General features: G+C 41.9%; 2 protein-coding genes and 1 long non-coding RNA gene across 4 annotated transcripts in view; 2 read left to right on the top strand and 1 right to left on the bottom strand.

Annotated features, from left to right (window-relative positions):
- The window catches only part of gcn1 (GCN1 activator of EIF2AK4), a 131,639-nt gene extending 122,398 nt beyond the window's left edge, over positions 1–9,241 (top strand). The window contains exons 55-58 of the mRNA XM_048555900.2: positions 93–241; positions 6,478–6,585; positions 7,611–7,829; positions 8,825–9,241. Of these exons, the coding sequence (XP_048411857.2) occupies positions 93–241; positions 6,478–6,585; positions 7,611–7,829; positions 8,825–8,950 (602 nt within the window). The 3' untranslated portion in view covers positions 8,951–9,241. The remainder of the gene's footprint in view (positions 1–92; positions 242–6,477; positions 6,586–7,610; positions 7,830–8,824) is intronic.
- On the bottom strand, positions 54–21,207 carry LOC125464001 (uncharacterized). The gene is made up of 3 exons (XR_007249956.2): positions 21,039–21,207; positions 10,707–10,753; positions 54–313 (listed from the first exon to the last, which is right to left on the bottom strand). It is a non-coding gene; the product is annotated as an uncharacterized LOC125464001 (long non-coding RNA).
- A 196-nt stretch (positions 21,208–21,403) lies between these two features.
- Positions 21,404–25,839, top strand: part of rab35b (RAB35, member RAS oncogene family b) — a 72,520-nt gene continuing 68,084 nt past the window's right edge. For both annotated transcript variants that reach the window (XM_048556542.2, XM_048556541.2), the window contains exon 1: positions 21,404–21,559. In XM_048556542.2, coding sequence (XP_048412499.1) covers positions 21,508–21,559 — 52 coding nt within the window. In that variant the 5' untranslated portion in view covers positions 21,404–21,507. The remainder of the gene's footprint in view (positions 21,560–25,839) is intronic.

The raw sequence follows: 25,839 nt of genomic DNA, 5'->3' as shown, positions 1-25,839 counted from the left end.
TGAAAGCTATAAAGTCAACAAAAGCTATTTCTGCTAAGCACAGTTACCTGTTCTGAGAGTCAAATTGTTGACATTACAATTTTGCTTTGCAGCTGATGTGTCAGGTATTGATTGGATGGTGAGACATGGACGAAGTGTAGCACTCTCAGTTGCAATGAAAGTGGCCCCAAGCAAGCTCTGCACACCTGAGTACAACACGAGCGTACTGGACATGATTATTGCCAGTGCTACAGCAGACCGGGTAAGCAGCACTGCTTCTTTCTTCCTTGCTTGTTAAATGCTCTTCGACCCAATCAGTTCATCTTGGAAGCTTCTGTAATGTGAAGAAAACCCAAATTATTCTTCTGTTATCATCAGTGAATATTCCCCATTGATTTGCTTATTTTTATTTAATTATGGTGATGAAAATCCATACACACACTTCTAATTGCGTGTCTATTACAATTCAAAATGATATTTTGCTGCTTATTAAATTCCTCTAGATATAATTTCAAAGATACTGTTTTCCATTTAGATTTAGCTCCTTACAATGCTAATTTTTAATAACTTGTGTATCTGGACGTTCAAGGCCTTCTGTTCCTCATTTAAAATCTTGATATTTCTTTACTCCCTTCCCTTTTTTCTTCTGGAATACGTGATACAGTGCTCTGTGTAATTATTGTGTATCATATGTAATTTTCCTGTCCATTTTTTAAAGTTTTTGTTGTTTTATGTTATTAGCGTTTTAAATTTCTCCTTGTGAAGTTTCCTGTGTTACACTATTGTGTCCTATCAGTACTAATTTATTTAGTTTAAATTTTGATCAAGTCACACTGTTTTAATCTGACGTTCATTTTGTTTTTGATGCGCTTAGATTTATCCCTTTTTCCAACTCCTTGTTTAAATACTTACCATTGTTGGTCGATATACAGTTTTTCCTTCGAGTTTCACCTGGATAAGATTTCTCCTCATCTAAAAATAATTTTCCATTTGATTTTGTAATTTTTTCTTTTCTTGAGCTGGGCTTAATTATAACAGTTATTCACCCCCTCAACAACATTTTAGGGAATCTACTTGGCTTACCTTGTTAATCCAGAGCAAGGCAGCTTGGCTGAGCAGTTCTGAAAAAATTACAGAAATAACCATTCCATTTTCATTGCACTTTCCATATCCCAGTCAGATTTTGGCTTATTAAATTTGTCAATTATAACTTTTTTTTGTCAACACATGAATCTTTCATTAGTCAAAATTGTTCATTTTCCATTTCCTATGTATTGTTTGCAACTTGTAACAAACCTCCACGATGTCTATGTTTATTGTTCGCTAGCTAATTCCAATTTACATTACTTTAGTGCAGTGATGGAATCTCCAATTAATGTAATCACACCATCCATTCTCCTTTCCTGCCCAACTATTATACTCAGAACTATTTACTTCCTAATTGTGACCCAGCCACAGAGACGTTTCAGTTATTGCCATTACGTCATTTTTTTTTTCTGTTTCCTGAAAGTATTCTGGTTCCCCAATTGCGTGTTCTGTACATTAATAAAAATTTAGATTCCATAGTTGGCAATTTCTCTGTTTTGTCTTCTATCTGATTTTATTTTTCAAGCTATCTTATTCTGGATTAACTCTTGTAAATTGTCCACGAACCTATGCCCCATACTCCTAAAACCAGATATGATATTAGGTAGATGCTCTGAAACTTGGGTCGCAGAGGTGTGTTTTAAGGAGCCTCTTAAAAGAGGAATAGGAGGCAGAAAGGAGAGAATTCCAGACCTTAGCGATGAGGTAGCTGATGGCACAGCCATCCTTGATGAAACCATTAAAATTAGGGATGCTCAAGGGACTGAGATTTATGGTACATCATTGGTTTAGTGATTAATTGCCATCAGTTATGCAGCAAAGTTCCACAAACCAAAAAAAGGCCTGATTAAGTCTAATTCTTTGTTACTATTGAATGAGGAACTGTGGACTGGGCTCTAGGGTAACTCCCTGCCACTGTGGTAATCCTTTGGGATTTCCTCTATCCTCCTAAAAGGGAGTCTGAGAAACGAGTCCAAGTCTGACCGTGGAGCAGTTGCTCCGCTCTGCACTGAAGTCCCCATCTCGGCGTATGTTAACACTCAGTGGACTTGCAATGTAAAATCTGCGTTGAAAGATTCAAATCTTGGTCTTTCCTACATCATGATTCCCTTGTGATCCATGATGTCTGACTGATATGCTTTCAAATCTTTCTGCTTTTTTGTCAATTTTAAAGTTACAAACTAACACTTGCAACTTGCAACTTTATTATAGTAAAACATCCCAAAGTTTCTCCCCAAGAGCATGATGAGACGGAAATGGGCACCAAGGCTAGGAAGGAAACTTTTGGAAAGGTCACCAATTGCTTCTTCAAGGAAGTTACTCTTTGAGGAATGCCTTAAATGAGGAGAGGGGTGGATGAATCTTTGGGAGGCATATTCAGAGTGCAGCCAGAAGACAAGCTGATGTGATATAGGAAACATGAATGCGGGAGAGTGTAGAAGAATGCAGAGCCCTTAATGGATTGTAGATCTGAAGGACATTATGGAAACGAGGAGGGACAAAGTAATAGGGGGCATTTGATCACCAGGATGAGAATTTATTTTAAGTGAGTGCTTGTTGTGGGCCGCCCTGATCTGCTTGTGAATTGCTGAATCAGTTGTGTATTCAATGTTCAGTCAGCGATCACTGGCTTTAAAGAAACAAGAGCTGTTTACCAAGAAGGTTGCCGAGACATGGGGAAAATTTAACTTCTCCCTATAGAATCTTCCACAATCATTGTTTCTGCAATTTGGCAACATTTTTTGCGGGGCAGAATAATATTGCCTTTGACTGCACTCCCTCAAATTCTTACTTATAAATCAAGTTTTCAGTTTCAGAAACACTTACCAAATATTCTCTGGCCTGCACTTACTTCATGTTTCCCTTCCAACCCCAATGGGATGGCAGTACACTTCTAACTTATTCTTTGTCACGTTTTCTCACTTTGGAGGGAATGAACTGTTGATATGTGTCTTCCAGAAACACTCCATCTCCTGTATCTAACATATTCCTATTCTACCACAAGCTTGAGTAATCACAGCTTAAGACATTTTTTGCAAGTGTAAATCATCCAGAAATTAGCGCACCCGAACTTGAACTTCTCCCAAATAGTGCAAAATTTAAAATATATAATTATTTAAAAGCTGATAACTGAGTCTTGATCACATGACAATGTCACCCGATTACCTATCTTGTAAAAGCATTTGTATGAAAAATATTTAGTCTCCAATTCTAGCTCAATATGTTACACTGTCACTCCAGCAATAACAGTTGAATTTTAAATCTGATAAAGTTCCTTTTTGCTAGTGGAAAGTAGATGCACAAACAAATGATTTAGGGACTGATGTAAGCCATTAAGTCCCACACACCTGCTCTGCCAATAAGTACTATCACAGCTGATTTGCTTGTGTTTTGAACTCCACATTCCCATCTCGTGACCTCAGATTCTTTTTATGCAAGGGAATAAAACTGACTCCACATCAAAATATTTAATAACCCTGTTTCTATCACCTTCTGATGCAAATGGTTCCAAGTTCACACAACCTTCAAAGAAAATAATTCTTGCCTTTGTCCAAAACGGGTGAGACGCAATTTTTAAATAGTGTCCCTAATTGTGGATTCACCCACAAGAGGAAACAGCTTTTCTACATCCATCTTGTCAAGACTACTCAGAATCTTCAATTAAGTCAGTCCTTGCTCTTCTAAATTCTAGTGGAAACGTACTTAGTCTGACCAACGTATCCTCATAAGACAAACCACTCATTCCAAGTATCAATCCAGCAAACCTGTGAACTACATCCAACATATTTACATCTTGTTGAAGGAGTCTAAAACAACACATTGTACTCAAGATGCGGCCTTCTCGATGCCTTGTATGACTAAAACATAATATGTACATAACTTTCTGATTTGATTTATTCTTATCACATGTACTGAGATACAGTGAAAAGTATCATTTTCCGTGCTAACCAGACAAATCATACCTTACATAAGTACATCAAGGTAATAGAACAGAATGTAGACTACAGGGTTACAGCTACAGAGAAGGTGCAGAGAACGATCAACTCTAATATATGAGAAGCCTATTCATAAATCTGATAACAGTGGGGAAGAAGCTGTTCTTGAATCTGTTGATACATGTTTCTAAACTTTTGTATCTTCTGCCCAATCTGTTCATTGGCCATTGCAATAAAGAATAGAATTCCATTGGCCAACTTATTTGCTGTACCTGCATACTAACTTTATCTGCCTCTACACTATGACCTTTAGATCCTGCTGCACCTGACAATTCTGCAATTTTTACTTGTTTAAGTAATACTCCACTTTTCATTCTTCCTGTCAAAGTGATCAACATCACGTTTTCCCACCTTAAATTCCAGCTGCCAGATTTTTGCCCACTCACTCAATCGATCTATAGCCACCTGGAACCTCATTGTGCTGTCTTCACTGTATATTTCCTACCTATCTTTGTGTCATCTTCAGGTGACCATGCCTTCACTCCTGTCATCTAAGGCGGTGTTATAAATGGTATAAAGCTAACGCCCCAGCCTGAGTCAGGGTCAGAAATGATGGACCCCGGTGCTGCTCCTGGCTCAGGGCCCAAACCTGTAGCAACCCCCCCCCCTCCCCCGAGCATAGTAGTCGCCCTGATGTACCCTCCCTATCTCAGGACTTGGCTCCAGGGCAGACCCCTGCAGGGCTGCATTTGTCTCATCTTGTCAATCAGAAAAAGAATTGTTAATACATACTGTCTGTTTTCTGCCAGCCAGTCTACTATCCATGCAAATGATGTTCCAGGCAACATGAATTCTTGTTTTGCGCAAATCTTTTAGTAGCACCTTGTCAAATACCTCCTGGAAATCAAAGTACTGCACAAAGTATTCTTTATCCATAGTGCATAATATTCCTTTAATATGCTAGTTAAATGTGATTTCACAAAACCACGCTGACTCTTCCTGATTAACTTGCTTTTTTTCCTAAGTGCCCAGCTAAATCCGACTCTAATACCCTCCTCACATTTCCTGGTTTCTGCTTCCTTTGTTGAACAGAGGAGTGATACTTGCTGTTTTTCAAATCTGATTGAACCTTTTCAGAACCTGGTGAATTTCAGAAAATAAACACAAGTGCATCTACCACCTCACTCAGCACCTTTTTTAAAGACCTTACGATGAAGTCCATCAGGACCCAGGGACTGTCGGCTAAAGCTCTATCAGGTTGCTCGGTATCACTTCCCCATTGATTGTAACTTTGTCAAGTTCTCTCGGCCTTTCGCCACCTAATTCACATTATTATTAATTGCACTGTCTTAAGTACATTTACTTTAAATCCTGTTCCCTATGATCCAGAATTTAACTAGCAGTAGAAATACCAAGCCTTTGAACATGGCCCTTAGCTACATTTAACAATATTGAGATAATCAATCTGTACTGGCTTTAGGATTTACATTTGAGACCAACAAATCCTCTCTGGCAACTGATTACTAAACACCTACGTCTCCCAATATTGCATAACTTCTCATTCTGTGAAATGCGTTTCCAAAACAGCTGAAGGATTTGTTCTGACATCTCATCATTTGAAAGATGTTCTTGGCCAGTAATATCTGTTACAAGTCGAGGCCTGTCGGAGCTACTCGGAATAAGTAGTGACAGTCAGTTCAGAAGCAGATAAAGAGCATCTTAGATTGTAAATCAATGCGCTCAGGCCTGCGTATAATCTGATAGGTTCACTTTGGGATCTGGACTAGATAGTTACGGTTTCCTCATGATGGACCAAGCAAACCCTTGCTGAGGAAACAGTAGAAATCAATTGCTAAACTGTTTTATTTCCGGGTAAGGTACCAGTTATTGGTATAAACATACTCCTGCAATTTCATCATGTAAAAGAACATTTATCATTATCCCACATCAGTGTGTTGCCTTCCATTTGACTTTGGGTAGCCTCTAACTATCCTTTTGAATTTCTTGTCTCGGTTAAAAGGTTTCTTGGTTTGTAAGGATGGGTTTGATGGTGGAATGGATGGGACCAGGTGCTCTTCATTCACAGCTCTATCTCTCTGTCTGTTTGAATTCACAGCTTCTCCTGTTCCAAAAAAAAACCTCCTTGCCTGAGTCTGTTTGCATTTTCTGGCTGTTCGCAGCCAGGAAATGAGATCAGTGGCTTCCATGGATGTGAGGTGTTTCTTACTTTCCAAAATAGGTTAATGAAATATTTGTTTACAGCTTCTTACTTTAGAAGTGCACATCTTTTATTTTTACATGTTGCAGTTCACTATAGTAAGCACCTAGATTTTCTTAATCATACAGTGGACAAGGCAGTTTAAAAACCCTAGGGAACACTGCTGGTGTGGTTTCAGCAGTATCTTGAGACTGAGAGATTTAATATTCATCTCATCACAAAACTGAAAACATAACGTCATTTTGTTTTATGCCATAGATTCCCATCGCCACAAGTGGAATCCGAGCCATGGGCTTCCTGATGAAACATCAAGTTCAGGCTGAGGGTGGAACAGTGTCTCCAAAACTCGTCTCATTGCTGGTAAAGGTAAGCCTAAATACAGCTAATCAGAAAATTATTCAGTGGGGTTGCTATTAATATTAGATTGAACAGGACTAATTTCACAGTAGCTGGAATGGGCACATGGAAGTAGCCAAGTATTTAAATACAGTTTTGACATTGACATGGTCCAAAATGTAGGTTTGAAGAACAATCTTTAAAGGAAGGAAAAATGATAACGAAGCAAGGGGTGAGGGAGTTAATTTTAGAAATTTGCCTGTGTTGGCTGAAGGCAAGTCTGTAACAATTGAGGGCGCTGAGAGAGGCTAGAATCAGAGAAAAACACAAGAGGTGAGGCCACACAGGGATTTCAAAACAGGGATGAGAATTTTAAAAGCAAGATAATCCTTAACTGGGAACCAGTACTGGTCAGCAAGCACAAGGGTCATGGCTGAATGGGAAATCCTGTGAATTTTCAGTGATCCAAAGTTTACTCAAATTAGAACCCAAGACCAACCAGAAGTGCAACAAAATAATTGAGTACAGTGGTAACAGAGGCATGAATGATATTTTTAACAGCAGATGAACTGAGGCAGGGACAAAGTTGAATGATGCTGTGGAGGTGAAAGTAGGTAGCCTAGTAAGTGTAACTTTGCTCACAAGTTTACTTTGAGGTCATATATCACAGTGCTTGTCTGGTTCAGCTCAGACAGTTTCTTAGGAACAGTGATTATGAAAAGGATCAAATTCAATGGTTTTGGTTTTCCCTATACTCAGTTGGAGGAAATTTTTGCTTATCTCTTCCTGGATATCAGACAAGCAATATGACACCATAGAGATGGTGGAGAAGCCATGAGAAATTGTGATGGGTAGGTTGGGTCAGCATATATGAGAAAACCAACTAATTTGGAATGCTGTCACCAAGGGGCAGCATGCAAATGGAAAAAGGAAGCTAAGAATAGACCGTTATGGAATATCAAAGGTAGTATAAATAAAAGTAGTGTGAAATGGTTTTCTGTCTCTTTTATTACTCTGTTGATCTTGTACATTACTCACTAATTCTCAACATACAGAATTTACAGAATTCATCGAGTGACCTGAAATTAGTTGCAGAGAAAATGATCTGGTTGGTGAATAAAGAAACTTCAAACCCACTTGACCCTCAGACAATCAAACCGATTCTGAAAGCCTTGCTTGATAATACAAAAGACAAAAACACTAGTGTGAGAGCATACAGCGAGCAGGCCATTGTCAGCTTGCTCAGGTTAAGGGAAGGAGAAGAGTTGTATCAGGTATGTGGAATACTTAATAGTACTTTACAAGCGGTTCATCGCCAGTTTGTGTTTACAATTACAAATGATTCTGACTTGTTTTTTGAATTTTTTTTAATGGTGACGTGCTGAATCATGGTTCTATGTTTAGGTCAAATTGGTCACATGAGACATCCTTTTTGTCACATTGATTGGTCTTTGACTTTGAACAACAGTGATGTCTAGTTTCAAGGTTTGCAGCCCAGTGCTAGATCCTTTCCACTGACCAGTGTTCTAGAGAGGCAAACATTGACTTCAAAGACGAGCTTTGTAACCAGGACAGGGCCCTCTTCAGGGCTTATCCAAGCTGCTGCTTTCAGAATTACATTTAGTCTGGACTCAGAAGCCAGGAATAGAGGTTTAAGTATCTTCAGCATATTGCTATCTAACTTAAATTTTCAAGATTGTGTAACTCCAAAATACAGATGGTAGTTAAAATAAGGTTACTAAGATCCTTTTTGTTCATTTGTGGGATGTGGGTATTCTTGGCAAGGTCAATATTTATTGCCCAATCCTATTTCCCCTTAGTGAGAAAGCCTAAATGTAACTGTGAGTGGCTTCTTGGACCATTTCAGAGGGCAGTAAAGAGTCTGGGATCACAGACCAGGCTGTGTAACAATTTCCCTAAGGATACTAGTGAACCTGACAGGTTTTAAGTGGGTCCTTGGTCACGATTGCCTTACTATATTTTTATTCCTGATTTATTTAATTAATTCATTATAAATTCCCCAGTGATTTCTGACACCTCTAATTTCTAGAGGATATAGGCCTAACTTGTTTAGCCTTTCCTCCATAAGTCAATCCATTCATTCCAGCTATTAGTCGAGTAAATCTTCTCTTGACTGCTTCCAACACACTTAAGATCTTTCCCTAATTATGGGTGACTAGTACTGTACAAAGTTCTTCAGTTTCGCCAGTACATGTTACACATGCTTAAAATTGAAAATGAAACATACTTTTATTTTCTTTCAATTTAGAATGTTTCCAAAATTCTTGATACTGCTAGTCTGGATCTATTGGCTGAAAGCTATCGACGGTCTTTGAAGAAACTTGCCGGACAGGCAGATTCAACAGAACAAGTCGATGACACCATTCTGACATGACATTGAAGAATTGATTTTTGTTTTGCCAAACCACCTTCATGTGAAAAGTTTTAATTTTTAATTTGTTTCAAAGTGCAGTCACCATTATGACAGGCTGTTGGAATTGGACATCATACTGTAGCATGGCTGCACTTGATTTGTGTGAAAAGTGAATCAAGACGTTGTGGTGTCATGACTCAAGGGTTGCCAGTGACAAGTATTAATGGTAGTGCAAGAAACCTGGGTTTAAAGAATCAGAGAGACAGCACACGCCTTCAAAAAAGTAAAGATTTAATAAAACTTTGACTCAGATTCTTGTGTACTGAACTTCCTTTGTGGTTTGTGAATGATCTCTGTTCTGGAATCACTTCAACTTATGTTTGCACGCATACACACAGACAGGGCAATGGTTTTCAGTCAGCAAAGAGAAACTAATCCATGGGCTACGTCATGACTGCAGTTTTATCATCAACTGTGTGGCAGTTGTACATGGATAACATGATCAATGGGTTTGGATCAGCCACCTGGTCATTGCTTAGGAATCTGAATATAGCCAATATTTTTTGGCTAAATCATAATGGAGTAATTTGTCAGTACTAGATCAATTTTTAAGGGCTACACTATTAACTATACACAGGTAGCTATGACTGTTTTGGGTCCAGTACTGGCCCAGATCTTCCGCAAGTTGGGTGAATTGTCATAAGGCCATGTTCTCTCCTCCAAATTTCCTTGTTGTCCGCTACCCAGATGATTCAACAGCGAATAACACAGAAAAGGGAAACTACCTTCAGTCTCCAATGATAAAATCTTAGGTGTTGCTTGCAGAGTTCCAATACTCCAACCTGATTGTAATATTAACAGATCTTTGTAAAAACAAGCAGCCATCTCATTCATCCATCTAATCTTCACCCCTATAAACTAAGTTGTTTCTTTATGAAGTCAGGCCAAGAAAAATTACTGAAACAAATGAGAAAATGATAACTTGTATCAGTTGTATTTCCTTTCTGAAAGTGTCACCCAATTATAACTGACATACCTAACCAGTAAAAGGTAAAGTTGCCATAGTCCCAGGGGTCTGTAAATTGCTCTCATTGGTGAGCGAGACAACTGGTCCTAAATTTAGTCTGAGAGTCACCATGCATTGGGTGAGGTGATGACCTCACCTGGTGCAGGTATTGAACCCGCACTATTGGTGTTTCTCTGCATTGCCATCCAGTCAACTGAGCTAACTGACCCCCAACCAAGGTAGGAATGATGGACCAAACTAAATTTCATCACTAACTTTAATAAAATAGACTTTACAATACAGCAATTAATCTGGCAGATCTTTCGCTTTGATCTTCCAAGGGGTCCCACTCCACTCCACAGACATGATGAATCCAACAAAATAATAGCAAGGAAAATAAATGCAACCTTCAGCCACTCAAAATGCTTCAAAGCCAATTTGCATGAAATGAGGTGTCACAAAGACTAATGAAGTAAATAATCAGCATCCAGAGAGAGGGAAAAAAACACATTTCAAGTCTAGTATGGCTTTTTCAGAATGTTCTGAAAAATTGTCATACCAAATTTGAAACATTAGCTCAGTGTCTTTCTCAATAGATCCTGCTAGACCTGAGATTTTCTAGTGTCCTCCATTTGTTTCAGATTTCCATCATCTGCAGTATTTTGCTTTTAAATACGCAATTAAATGGGTTTAGTCCAATTGTTGAATATTTATTGCTGAACATGAGTATATGCATGACAGTATGAGACTTTATAAGCTGCAATGCTTCACCTTAAGTATTAACAGCCGTCGTTTGATTGCAGTGTCTTCACAGTGCCCTGAAACAACAAGGTTAGTTCTTATGAGATCATTTATGAACCTAGCATTAGGAACACTAGGTTTTCTCTTCAGATCAACTTACAGTCATCATGCTATACAACATGGAAACAGACCCTTTGATCCAACTTGGTCATGCTAACCACATATCCTAAATTAATCTAGTACCATTTGGCCAACAAAGCCTCTAACCCTTTCCTATTCATGTACCCATTTCGATGACTTTTAAATGTCATCATTGTACCAGCCTCCACTACTTCCTCTAGCAGCTTATTCTGTACATCACACCATCCTCTGCGTGAAAAAATTGCCCCTCAGGTCCCTTTTAAATCTTTACCCCCCCTCATCTTAAACCAACGCGCTGTAGTTTTAGACTCCCTACCCTGGTGGAAAGACCTTGGCTATTCACCCTATCCATGCCCCTCATGATTTTACAAACTTCTATAAGGTCACCCCTCAGCCTCCAATGGTCCAGGGAAAATAGCCCCAGACTTTTCAGCCTCTCCCTATAGTTCAAGCCCTCCAACCCTGGCAACAGCTTTGTAAATAAAATCTGGAAGAACTGTGGATGCTGTAAATCAGAAACAAAAACAGAAGTTGCTGGAAAAGCTCCGCAGGTCTGGCAGCATCTGTGAAGAAAAATCAGAGTTAACATTTTGGGTTCGATTACCCTTCCTCAGAAAGAACCTGAAGCATTAACTCTGATTTCTTTTCACAAATGCTGCCAGAACTGTTGAACTATTCCAGCAACTTCTGTTTTTGTTGTTGTTAACAGCTTTGTAAATCTTTTCTAAACCATTTCAAGTTTCACAACATCCTTCTCAGAGCAGGAAGACCAGAACTGTTCGCAATATTCCAAAATTAGCCTAACCAATGTCCTGTCTAGCCACAACATGACCTCCCAACTCCTAATCTCAATACACTGACCATTCAAGGCAAACATACTAAACGCTTCTTCACAATGCCATCCACCTAAGCCTCTAGGGCAGCATGGTGGTTCAGTGGTTAGCACTGCAGCCTCACAGCACCAGGGACATGGGTTCAATTCCAGTCTCGTGTGGAGTTTGCACATTCTCCCCATGTTTGCAGGGATTTCCTCCGGGTGCTCCAGTTTCCTTCCACAGTCCAAAGATGTGCAGGCTAGGTGGATCAGCCATGCTAAATTGTCCATAGTTTCAGGGGTGTGTAGGTTATAGGGGAATGTGTCTGGGTGGGATGATTCAAGGGGTAGTGTGGACTTGTTGGACCAAACGGCCTGTTTCCACATTGTAGAGAATCTAATCTCTACTTTCAAGGAACTATGAACCTGCATTGCAAGGTCTCCTTGTTCTGCAACACTCCCCAGCATCTTACAGTTAAGTCCTGCCCTGTTTTGCCTTTCCAGAATGCTGCTGCACCTCACTTTTATCTAAATAGAATTCTATCTACCACTCCTCAATCGGCTCATCTGATCGATGTCCTTGAAGCTGGCTGGAAAACTTTTGCACATTCAATGCATTTAGTTCTAATTATCACCAGATTTTTTATAATTATGTACAGATTTTAAGAAAATAATATTTATTATTAGAACAATAATTAGAACAATAATCTATTACGTGTAGCCCCTTCACATTGACACAATGTACATTATCTCAGATTATATACCAGTGGTTAATAAGGAGAAAGTGTTTACGAGGTTAATTCCCATCTTTCAAAATATAACTTTGCTGAAATAACAAATCGTGTTTACGTTATATTGTACAATATGTTATCAAACAATACATGATGCCAATTTAAAGTGTCTTCATTAGGTAGATTGCTAAAATCTTGGTTGAGATGCACTTGAAAGGAAGGAAGGGATGCACAGAAGTTAATATCATTTATCAAATCAAATCCCTACAGTGTGGAAACAGGCCCTTCAGCCCAACAAATCCACACCGACCCTCAGAGCATCCCACCCAGACCCATCCCCCTTTAGCCCACTTAATCTACACATCCCTGAACACTAAGAGAAATGTGGCATAGCCAATCCATCTAGCCTGCACATCTTTGGACAGTGGGATGAAACTGGAGCACCCAGAGGAAACCCATGCAGATACAGGGAGAATGTGCAAACTCCACATAGACAGTCACCTGAGGTTGGAATCAAACTGAGGTCCCTGGTGCTGTGAGGCAGCAGTGCTAACCACTGAGCCACCGTACTGCAAAGAGTTCAAGGAGAAAATGTCACAGCTTAAGCTTTGGCAGCTGAAAACATGGCACCAATTATGGAGCAAACAAAATCGCCCAAGTTCAAGAGGCTAGAACTGGTGGAGTTCAGATATCTAAGAGGGATGGAGATTACAGAAATAGGGTCATGCGAGTGAGGTATTTAAAAGTGAAGATGAGAATTATAAAAGGTCAAAGCAATGTTTAATTGGGAACCAATGTAAGTCGGTAAGAACAGTAATGGGTGATTGGGGCTTGGTGCAAGTTAGGACACAGGCAGTAGAGTTTTGGATGATTCTGAGTGGGTATAGAATGTGAAAATGTTGGAATACTTGTCACAACTCTAGTGGGAATAGTGCACTGGAAATCATGTCTGACTATTCCAATTAACGTCACAAATCTGATATATTATGAATTTAATCTGTTTAATGCCTGACTGTGACCACTGTCTAAACTCAATGAGATTCCATAAATGAACAAAAATACCTTATTTCGATAAACTTATGCTCCAACATGGCAAAATAAATGTGCAAAATTAAACTATATACCTTCTAAATCCAAAATGCACAGACATTAATTCACATATGGGATAGACAAGAGAAACCATTTTCCCCAGGAATATTGTGGGTGCAAAACATCAGCAAAGAGGCCTAAAGTTGGTTGATCAGATTCCAATCAAAGCTGGATAGAATAGGGTGACTTTCTCATAGTTACTTTTTTTTTGTTTGATGACAGTGATAATATGTTGTCAAATGAAGTGACTCTCAAAAAAATTGTCTGTCAGTTGGACCAAGGTCTTCACATGAGACAGCAATTCTACCATTTTGCAAAGTCTTTGAGTTACTTATTCTCCACTCAGAGGAGAGTAAACTCACTTGTTTCAAGCTTTTAAGGCTGGATAGACTGGTACTTTTTCACTGGAGCATAGAAGATTGAGAGGTGATTTTATAGAGGTTTATAAAATAATGAGAGGTATAGAGTTATTGACTGGTGTTCTCTTCCCTAGGATGGGGGCTTTCAAGACCAGGGGTATATTTTTAAGGTGAGAGGAGAGAGCTTTTAAAAAGATATGACGGGCAAGTTATTGACACACAAGGTGGTTCGTATGTGGAATGAACTTCCTGAGGAAGTGGTGAATGTGGGCATAGTTACAATGTTTAAAAGACATTTAGATAAGTGCATGAATAGAAAGGGTTTGGAGGGATATGGGCCAGGAGCAGGCAGGTGGAACAAGTTTAGAGATAATGGGAACTGCAGATGCTGGAGATTCCAAGATAATAAAATGTGAGGCTGGATGAACACAGCAGGCCAAGCAGCATCCCAGGAGCACAAAAGCTGACGTTTCGGGCCCAGACCCTTCACCAGAGAGCTGGTGAAGGGTCTGGGCCCGAAACGTCAGCTTTTGTGCTCCTGGGATGCTGCTTGGCCTGCTGTGTTCATCCAGCCTCACATTTTATTATCTTGGAACAAGTTTAGTTTGGGTTTATGTTCAGCATGGTTTGATTGGACCAAAGGGTCTGTTATTATCAATTTATTCATTTGTGGGATGTGTGTGTCGCATGCTGGCCAGCATTTATTGCTGTCTCTAGTTTCCCTTGAGAAGGTGGTGGTGAGCTGCCTTCTTGAACCGCTGCAGTCCACCTCCAGTGGTTTGACCCACAATGTCATTAGGGAGGGAATCTCAGGATTTAGACCCAACGACATTGAAAGAACGGCATCATACTTCTAAGTCAGAATGGTGAGTGACTTGGAGGAGAATTTGAGGGTGATGATGTTCCCATGTATCTGCTGCCCTTGTCTTTCTAGATGGAAGTGGCCATGGGTTTAGAAGGAGCTGTCTGAGGATCTTTGGTGAATTTCTGCAGTGCATCTCGTAAATAGTACACAATGTTGCTACTGAGCATCAGTGGTGGAGGGAGTGGATGCTTGTGGAGTTGGGATAAAAGGCTCTTTTTCGGAATGGCAACCAGTGACGAGTGGTGTCCCGCAGGGTTCAGTGTTTGGGCCGCAGCTGTTCACCTTATATATTAATGATCTGGATGAAGGGACTGGGGGCATTCTGGCGAAGTTTGCCAATGATACAAAGATAGGTGGACAGGCAGGTAGTACTGAGGAGGTGGGGAAACTGCAGAAAGATTTAGACAGTTTAGAAGATTGGTCCAGGAAATGGCTGATGAAATTCAATGTGAGTAAATGTGAGGTTTTGCACTTTGGAAAAAAGAATACAGGCATGGACTATTTTCTAAATGGTGAAAAAATTCACAAAACACAAGTACAAAGGCATCTGGGAGTGTTGGTCCAGGATTCTCTAAAGGTTAACGCGTAGGTAGAGTCCGTGATTAAGAAAGCGAATGTAATGTTGTCGTTTATCTCAAGAGGGTTGGAATATTAAAGCAGCGATGTGCTTCTGAGGCTTTATAAAGCTCTAGTTAGGCCCCATTTAGAATATGGTGTCCGATTTTGGGCCCCACACCTCAGGAAGGATATATTAGCCCTGGAGCGTGTCCAGCGGAGATTTACACGGATGATCCCTGGAATGGTAGGTTTAACGTATGATGAACGATTAAGGATCCTGGGATTGTACTCATTAGAGTTTAGAAGGTTGAGGGGAGATCTAGTAGAAACTTACAAGATAATGTATGGCTTAGAAGGGGTGGACGATAGGAAGTTGTTTCCGTTAGGCGGGGAGACTAGGACCCATGGGCACAGCCTTAAAATTAGAGGAGGTAAATTTAAAACTGAAATGAGACGACATTTCTTCAGCCAGAGAGTGGTGGGCTTGTGGAATTCATTGCCACGGAGTGCAGCAGAGGCCGGGACGTTGGATGCCTTCAAGGCAGAGATCAACAAATTCTTGATCTCAGAAGGAATCAAGGGCTACGGGGAGAGTGCAGGAAGTGGAGTTGAAATGCCCATCAGCCATGCTTTAAATGGCAGAGTGGACTTGATGGGCCAAATGGCCTTACTTCCACTCCTATGTCTTATGGTCTTATGATCTTATGGATGTGGCGGCAATCAAGCGGGCTGCTTTGTCCTGAATGTTGCCAAGCTTCTTGAGTGTTGATGGGGCTGCACTCATTCAAGCAAGTTTCCATGCTGTAGGTCTCCATATGACTATGTCTAATCTGCTCCTTTGGCTTATGATAAACTATATTTAAACCAATCCACAAATTGCTGGGCTGTTCCTTTTTTGGATATGAGTTTGCTCGCTGAGCTGGAAGGTTAGTTTTCAGACGTTGCGTCACCATTCTAGGTAACATCATCAGTGAGCCTCCGACGAAGCGCTGGTGTTATGTCCCGCTTTCTGTTTATCTGGTTAGGTTTCCTTGGGTTGATGATGTCATTTCCTGTTCTTTTTCTCAGGGGATGGTAGATTGGCTCCAAATCAATGTGTTTGTTGATGGAGTTCCGGTTGGAATGCCATGCTTCTAGGAATTCTTGTGCGTGTCTCTGTTTGGCTTGTCCTAGGATGGATGTGTTGTCCCAATCAATGTGGTGTCCTTCCTAAACTGTATGTAAGGATACGAGTGATAGTGGGTCATGTCGTTTTGTGGCTAGTTGATGTTCATGTATCCTGGTGGCTAGCTTTCTGCCAGTTTGTCCAATGTAGTGTTTGTCACAGTTCTTGCAAGGTATTTTGTAGATGATGTTTGTTTTGTTTGTTGTCTGTATCGGGTCTTTTAAGTTCATTAGCTGCTGTTTTAGTGTGTTGGTGGGTTTGTGGGCTACCCTGATGCCAAGAGGTCTGAGTAGTCTGGCAGTCATTTCCGAAATGTCTTTGATGTAGGGGAGAGTGGTTATGGTTTCTGAGCCCGTTTTGTCTGTTTGTTTGGGTTTATTGCTGAGGAACCTGAGCTACAAATCTTCTCAAAACTCGCTGTTCCTTTTTTCTCAAAGAAACAAAAGTACAAAAATCCATCTCCAAAGAAAATGTCTTCGTTTGGCAAATTAGTGACCACAAAATACAACTTTAATTCAAGTTATATAACAAAGATTAGTTTGTTCTCCATAGCATAACAGTTCAAATTTCCATTATTCCAATTTATCTTATGAAGTGAAATATCTACAGCCCATAAAGAGTGGCACGGTGGCTCAGTGGTTAGCACTGCAGCCTCACAGCACCAGGGACCCAGGTTCAATTCCAGCCTCAGGCAATTGTCTGTGTGGAGTTTGTACATTCTCCCTGTGTCTGCGTGGGTTTCCTCCCACAGTCCAAAGATGTGCGGGCTAGGGGGATTGACCATGCTAAATTGCCCATAGTGTTCAGGGTTATAGGGGGATGGGTCTGGGAGGGATGTTCCAATGGTCAATGTGGACTTGTTGGGCCGATGGGCCCGTTTCCGCACTGTAGGGATTCTAATTCTAATTCTAATTCTTACCTTTGTCATTTCTACAGAAAACTACATGTAGGTGAGTGTTTATCTCAGCTTGAATGGATCCAGGTCATGCTGTACATATTTGATATAGGTAATCTTGGTGATTATATCAATATGTGATTGAAAGTTCATCACAAGGTCAAAAATAGCACCAAAGTCACAATCAGTTGCCAGGTAAAAGTCTGATTAGGGAACAGATTTGTGGTGATGACCAAAGACAAATGGCTTTGCACTTCCAATATTTAGCTGAAGGAAATTTCTGCTCATATACCTGATGACTAATGTAGCAATTTAGAGACAGTTGAGAAAAGTACTAAAGTGAGTAAACACGTGGATAAATGTGAAAATAATCTTTCTGTCTTAATAGTTAAATGTAATCAGTCTGTGTGTGAAAACTGACACTTGTTGTGGAAGCTATTGTCAAGAGCAGCATATGAATTTGAAGTAGAATACAATGAATAGACCCCTGGGGGACACCAGAACTGATGTTGCAGAAGTGGGAAGAGAAGCTGACGCTCTGGCTATGACTGGATGAGCAAGAATGGGTAAAGAACAGGATTGCACGAGTGCAGTTTACAAAGAAAAGAAACTGGCATTATCTTGGTATTCTGGGTTAATCCTGGAATAGTGTGCAGTTTTTGATATTTTCTAATCATCACTATCTAATCATTGTTTTATTACACCCCGGGAACAGGTGGGACTTGAACTGAGATAACAAAGTATGGAGCTGGATGAACACAGCAGGCCAAGCAGCATCTCAGGAGCACAAAAGCTGACGTTTCGGGCTGAGACCCTTCATCAGAAAAGGGGTATGGGGAGAGGATTCCGAAATAAATAGGGAGAGAGGAGGAGGCAGACCGAAGATGGATACAGGAGAAGATAGGTGGAGAGGAGAGTATAGGTGGGGAGGTAGGGAGGGGATAGATCAGTCCAGGGAGGACAGGCAGGTCAAGGGGGCAGGATGAGGTTAGTAGGTAGGAAATGGAGGTGCCACTTGAGGTGGGAGGAGGGGATAAGTGAGAGGAAGAACAGGTTAGGGAGGCAGGGACGAGCTGGGCTGGTTTTGGGATGCAGTGGCAGGAGGGGAGATTTTGAAGGTTGTGAAGTCCACATTGATACCATTGGGCTGCAGGGTTCCCAAGCGGAATATGATTTGCTGTTCCTGCAACCTTCGGGTGGCATCATTGTGGCACTGCAGGAGGCCCATGATGGACATGTCGTCTAAGGAATGGGAGGGGGAGTTAAAATGGTTCGTGACTGGGAGGTGCAGTTGTTTATTGTGAACCGAGGGTAGGTGTTCTGCAAAGCGGTCCCCAAGCTTCCACTTGGTTTCTCAAATGTAGAGGAAACCACAACGGGTAGAGCGGATGCAGTATACTACATTGGCGAATGTGCAGGTGAACATCTGCTTGATGTGGAAAGTCATCTTGGGGCCTGGGATGGGGGTGAGGGAGGAAGTGTGGGGGCAAGTGTAACACTTCCTGCGGTTGCAGCGGAAAGTGCCAGGTGTGGTGGGGTTGGAAGGGAGTGTGGAGCGGACAAGGGAGTCCCAGAGAGAGTGGTCTCTCCGGAAGGCAGACAAGGGTGGGGATGAAAAAATGTCTTTAGTGGCCAGCCCAGCTCGTGCCCGCCTCCCCAACCAGATCTTCCTCTCACCTATCCTCTCCTCCCACCTCAAGCCACACCTCCATTTCCTACCTATTAACCTCATCCCGCCCCCTTGACCTGTCCGTCCTCCCTGGACTGACCTAACCCCTCCCTATCTCCCCACCTATACTCTCCTCTCCACCTATCTTCTCCTGTATCCATCTTCAGTCTGCCTCCCCCTCTCTCCCTATTTATTTCAGAACACTCTCCCCATCCCCCTTTTCTGATGAAAGGTCTAGGCCCGAAACATCAGCTTTTGTGCTCCTAAGATGCTGCTTGGCCTGCTGTGTTCATCCAGCTCCACACTTTGTTATCTCGGATTCTCCAGTATCTGCAGATCACACTATCTCTGGGACGTGAACTGACTCAGGCAGCGACACTACCACTGCACCATAACAGCCCTTTGGTGGGCAATTTTAACAGATGAAAACAGGATTCATTCATTCTTCATGTCAAAAACGAGGAGCCTGCTCCTCTTATCTCAATGCCTTATTCCTGTTTTCTCCGTATGCTTTTAAAATCTAAGAAAAACTATCTATTTCTTGAATTTGCAGTAGCCTCATCTCCACTGCCTTCTGTGGTAGAGAATTCCACCAGTTCACTACCATTTGAGTGAAGAAATGTTTGAAATGAAGAAACTGCTCCAGTTCAGCCTGGGTGCAGGATGCAGCATCAATTGATGTAATAGTGGAACAATTGGGGAACAGTACCAGTATAGTACTGAAGAGGGACTGTTTGACATAACGGGCAAAGAGGCAGGCTTAGCTGGGGCCCATGCGAGTGCTCATGGAAACCCCCTGGATTTGGAGCAAGTGGGACGAATTGAAGGAAAAGTTATTGAGGATGAGGACTAGCTCGGCAAGGCACAGGAAGATATGGGGTGGGTGGCATTTGAGTGGATCTGTTGGAGAGGAAAAAAACTGAGGGCCTGTAGGCCATTCTTGTGAGGTATGGATGTGTATGCGAATTGCATCGTAAAGGTGAAGTGCTGGGGGCTACAGAACTGGAAGTTTCTAAAGAGGTGGAGGTCGTGGTTTGTGTCCTAGATGTCAAGGGGGGGGCGGTGATGGGGGGTAGTGCCTTGACTAAAGGGGAGAGAATGGAGTCGAAGTAGGAAGAGATAAGTTTGGTGGGGCAGGAGCATGAGGTGACAACGGGTCAGCTAGGGAGTTGAGCTTGTGAATCTTGGGAAGCAGGCAGAACCAGACAGTGCAGGGTTGGGTGACAATAAGGCTGGAGGCAGTGGAGGGGAGGATACTGAAAATGCAAGGGCCTGGGTGTAATTTTGCACAAAACCCTGAAAGTTAGCACATGGTGCAGCAAAAGTCAGGGAGCTTATGGAATGTTAGCCCTTATTTCAAGAGGATCAGAGTATGAAGAAATCTTATTGTAACTGGTGGTGAGACCACATCTGGAGAACTGTGAGCAGTTTTGGTCCCCTTATGTAAGGAAAGATATTATTGAAGGCAGTTGAAGGAAGGTTTACTAGGATGATCTCTGGTATGAAGGGTTTGTTTTATGAACAAAAATTGAACAGGTTGAGACTCTACTCACTGGATTTTAGAAGAATGAGAGGTGATCTGATTGAAACATATAGCTAGGATTCTTAGGTAGCTTGACATGGTAAAATGCTGAGGCCATGCTTCCCTCATGAGAGAGTCTAGGTTCAAAGGGCATTGTCCTGGAATGAAGGGGTGCCAATTTAAGACTCAGATGAGAAGGAATTTCTCTTCTCAGAGGGTTGTGAGTCTTTGGAACTCCTTGCCACAGAGAGCTGTGGAGGCGGAGTCCTTGTAAGGCTCAGCTTGATACATTCTTAATTATTAGGGGAAACATGAAGTAGATTTGAGGGGCTAAATGGTCTACTTCTGTTCCTATTTCTAACGGAATATATTGCCTGAGTTTAAGACGGTTTTAGCAAATTCAGTTCAAAAGTTAATTGGGTGTGCTGTTGAAGAGAAATTGGTTGGGAGGTACAGGGAAAAGTGGGTGGGAATATGACTGGAAACCGCTGATTTTCTCTTGCAGAAATCCAGCAGGGTTTGGATAGGCCGAGTGGTCTTTTGTGTTAGTTTACCTGGTTCAGAGTAACATCTGTTTTCCTGGGAGAGATCGCGGTCGCAGAAGCATCACGTCTAGAAGGAATCTGAAACTTTTTCAACCAGATGCTCCAAGTCCCGACAGGTAAAAACCAAACCATTAAGAAAACAGCCAAGACCCGCGGAGCTGACATTTGCCGGAAAAAGTCGAACACCTGGGACTCGCAGCGACGGAGCCGGAAAGAACCGAACGCCGGGGCCTCGGAGTGAAGGTGCCGGAAATAGCCGAACATCTGGCCCTCGGAGAGACGGGCGCAGCGCGACTCCGGAAAAAGCCGAGGTGATGGAAGCCGGTGCTATTTCCGGAAGGCGGGTGTACTCGAGTAATTCCGGAAAGAGCCGATCATAGCGGGAGCCGGATAGTCGCAGCCGCCCTGCACAAACAGCCGGAGGAAGCGGCGTCGCCACTGAGAGACTGAACCGAGCTGTCTGCTCAGCGCCGCTGCCATGGCCAGGGATTATGATCATCTCTTTAAACTGCTCATCATCGGGGACAGCGGTAAGGAGCAGCCGGGGAAACCGAGCGCGGCGGCGACAGGAAACAGGCCGGGCCCTACGTCTGCACAGGCTGAGGAAGGGGAGCCAGAGGCAGCCAGGCCGCAGCCGACTGGACAGATACTTTTTTTTTTGTCAGAAGTCGAGTTTTGAGAAGGGATTTGCGGCGCTCCAGTGAACATACCTGGGGTGGAGGACCGGAGATTATCGAGCTCCTGAGGTGGAAACAGACAGGGGAAACATGGGTGGAGGTTGTGGAAGTAGGGATAGGGAGGGAGTCTGATGGTAGAGGCTGGGTGAGGGTCTGGCTTGGCAGGTGGGTAGGATCAGGGAGTCTGGGGTTGGGAATGGAGGGAATTAGCCCTGAGGTTGGAAGGGGACAAGTCTAGGGGAGGGTCGGGGTGGTGTGATAGGGGAAGGAGCCTAATAGGCAGGGGGAGTCTCGGGAGTAGGGCTGTTGTGGGAGGCAGTCTGGGGAGCATGGAGGTTAGGGAAGGAGTCTCTGTGGGCTGAGTTCATTGTGGTAGTCTCAGTTAAGTGTTGGCAACTAATGATTGTGCTTGTGTGTTGGTGAGTGTGAGCAACACCAGGAGTAGTGTAAGGGAATCTTGGAATCATAACAGCAGAGAATGATGCCACTTATCCTGAGCTGCCCAGGCTTTCTACAGACTGCTTTCCAGCTTGGTTAGCTGCACTGCAATTTTTTTTCCTGCTCTTGTATTCATCTGAATGTCTTTGGAATGTCACAATTGAATCTGCCTCCACTATATACTCAGGAAGTGCAACACAGATACTAACCAGTTGCTGTGTGGGGTGGGGGAGGCTCTTCCTAATGTTGCTATTGGTTCCTTTTTACCAGTCAGGTTAAATTGGTTTCCTCTGCACCCCAATTTCTTTTGCAATAGAATTGTTGAGAACTACAGCACAAATAGAGGCCCTTCGGCCCAGCATGTCTGTGCCAGTTAGGTGGGTGTTTTTAACTTTAAATTCCATCTTTTACCATTGGGAAAAGTTTGTGTTCTCTACTGTGTAGACTTCTCATGATTTTGAGTACCTGTATCAAATCTGTTCTGAATCCTGTCTCCAAAAGAGAAGATGCAGCTTCTCTTAGTCTATCCCACTTAACTGAAGTCCTTTGTCCTTGGAGCCATTCTTGTAAATGTTTGCTGTGCCCTTATAAAGTCTTTGCATCCCTTCTGAAGTCTGTGAGGGGTAGTAGTTGATGCTGGAACCAGTACATTATGAAGGTTCATCAAAATTTTTATTTGCTTTGTATTCTATGCCTTTAATCATTAAAGCTGAGAATCTTGTATACCCTATGAACTGCTATCTGTGTGCCTTGTTGCCACCAGCAATTTGTGCACATTAAACCACATGTCTCTGTCCATGCACCATGTTAGTTCGGTTTATATTGCCGCCTCTTGCCAAAATGTATCACCTTGCTGTCCTGCATTAAGTTTCATCTGCCTTGTGTCTGTGCATTTTGCCAGCTTGTTTATTTCTACACTCTCCATAGTTCAATTTGCATCCAAGTTTTATCACTTGTATTTTTTTTTAAATTGTGCCCTGTGCAACTAAGTTTAAGTCATTGATTTTGATCACCAAAAAGTGGTGAGTTAAATACCAGTGGGCAGTTGAGCCAAAAGACCAGGCCAGAGTTTGAGGGGACCTGGGAATGAAATCAGTGGATCTGCTTCTTTGACTTCTCTCCCTAGGGTAAGTCAGTGTTTGAGAGTCTAGCTATTGAGCAAGTTTGAGTGAAGGTATCCAGGGGTTATCTGTGTTCTACACGCCAATCTGTGAGATATAGTGACAGTATGTCGGTGAGTGAGAGAGAACGTCCAGCATACCAATCCATCCTGGTTCAAAGAGTCTTAAAATTTCTTGTGCAGAAAGAGACAATGCTGGCTTTTGTAATGAAAGGTGCACAGGCGTCTGTCAGATATGTTTCAGAGATGGGAGCTCTTCACCAATTCCTGATATTTTAGTTAACGGATTTGTAAGTGGAGACTTTACTGGCTTAGCTTTGTTATTAGGTTGATGTGCTGGTCTTCTAGAATATACATTAGTGATGTGAAGATATCTTTGTTTTAAGAGTCTGAACATGATACTGTTTTGCATTGTCCTGTTTTGGAAAAAGAAATTGTTAATACCAAACAACGTGCATTTATATAGCGCCTCTAACACACAGCATTTCAAGCCATTTGATTTTTGGCTGACTGTCTCATTAACATCAAACCAAAGAATGGAGTAGGTTTTTTTCTGCGATTGGTTTTAAACGTGAACACAGTGGGGAATTCTATTTTAAGGCTTAGACAACTTGGGCATAATTTATAATGTGCTTAACCTTGAGAGAGTGAGAGATGACACGGATTACTTGGGAGTAGAGTTTGTCATGGCAGCTGCAGATCGTGGCTTGAGCATCTGTAATATTTAATTGGAGAAAATCCCTCTTACCCAGAACTGGTTGTCAAACAAGACATCTTTCGGGTGTGGGAGGCAAGTGCTGGGGGAGATAGAGGTAGGTGTTCACGGTCTGCTTGTGGAACTTGACTCTGCTTTTGTTGTCACTGAGAGGTGCCATGCAAGGAACATAAGAACTAGGAACAGGAGTAATCCAGCCCTTTGAGCCTGCTCCTCCATTCAGTAAGATCATGGCTGATCTTTTCATGGACTCAGATCCACTTAACTGCGCTCTCGCCGTATCCTTTAGTTCCTTTATTCTTCAAAAAAAAATTCTACCTTAGCTTTTAATCTCCTTTAGGGACAATCTCCTTTAGACATCTCCTGAGGTGATATCATGAAAAGAGAAGCCATTGTAGGAGATTCTCTGGCTAAAATCAAGAAAAGATGAGAGCAGTTCCACTCTGCACGTGGCATTGGAAGATGTTGTGGTCAATCGTGGTAAAGGTTACAGACAGATTGAGCAGGAATAGTGTATTGCTGTCACATCAGACATTATTTGTAACTTTACTGAAGCCATTTGAATGTTTAACTGCTGCAGAAATGTTTGATCTCGTTGGTGTCAGTGATGGACCTTGATGCCCCAATGACATGAAACTTTGCAGGAAATCCTGTTTCTGGTGAGCAGCTTGCTCTGAATCGTGTAAAACTGTAAGATCTGTAAAACCTGAAGCAGCGTGAAACAGTGTGAACGCTTGCTACCATGCAGCTTTGTGTGGCCAAGATTAATTGAAAATACTGTCTGGTTTATCCTATGACTCCCTGCTCAGTGCTGTCTATTGTTACTGAATTAATACACAAATTTTGTTCTGATCCTACCATGCCAATTTAACAATTTGAATTTAGCTTTTGTTTTGTTGAAATAAATGAAGTTGGTTCAGCTTAGTATGTGTTTACGAAGTGAAGTTGCTGCTGCTATTTTTAAAAACTCAACTGGTTTGCTAATATCCTGTAGAGGAGGAAGACTTGGGCTAACTCTGACTCCAGCCCCATACCAATGACTTCAAGTTTTGCATTGACTTGCAGATGGCATTTGGCAAACTGGGCATTCTTCTGTCACATTACCTCAGTAATTGTCAGCCATGCCCGTGCAGCTCACATCCTGATAGCAGTGCTATTTCAAGTCTAAAACACAGTTCTTGTTTAAAATGGTAATTCTGTTCTCGTTCAGCAGTGTATACAGTCATTGTTGCCAGGGTTTCAATGAACTGTGGGGTAGGGGTGGTGAAATCATTCTGTTACGTCTCTTTAAATTTTGAAGGAGTTGGATGACAAATGACTAGCTTTAACTGCACTGATGCCAGTCCTTCCAAATGTGAAAGGACTCCACAGAAAAAGCTATATCTTAGCTGTATTACAGCTTTGAGTGGTCCCTGATCTGTTTCTGGCAATGGGAACAATTTCAAGTGAGGAGGAATTGTCAGAATAAGGAGTCTCTATATCTGCCTGTAATTACTCCTCTCGCACTCTAATACATATGAATGCTGAATAACTAAGGGCTTTACAATGTAGCTTTAGTCCCAAAACATGTTGAAACTCTAGTGCAGTGGGTTTTTGATCAGCTTAAATCTTGGCTGTGTTCATAGTTAAAGCTGGAACAAGTTTTCTTGCATTCAAAGCAGGGACAAGAGAAGAGTACAGTTGGCTGCCTTGTTAGTCATGAAAAGTATAACCAAATGAGAAGTCTAATCTGAAAAGACTGTCAGTCATTTGATTAATCTCATGTAGAGATGCCTTTTGTTTCCTGCTGAGTGCAGAACATCTACTCTTGTAAAAACAAGAGGAGAATAATTGGAAAATAGCGATTAGATGACAGGAAGC

This window comes from Stegostoma tigrinum, chromosome 26 (assembly GCF_030684315.1).
Source record: "Stegostoma tigrinum isolate sSteTig4 chromosome 26, sSteTig4.hap1, whole genome shotgun sequence".
NCBI classification, from domain to species: domain Eukaryota; kingdom Metazoa; phylum Chordata; class Chondrichthyes; order Orectolobiformes; family Stegostomatidae; genus Stegostoma; species Stegostoma tigrinum.
Note: the sequence above shows the minus strand (reverse complement) of the source record. Positions and strands in the feature narration are given on the sequence as shown.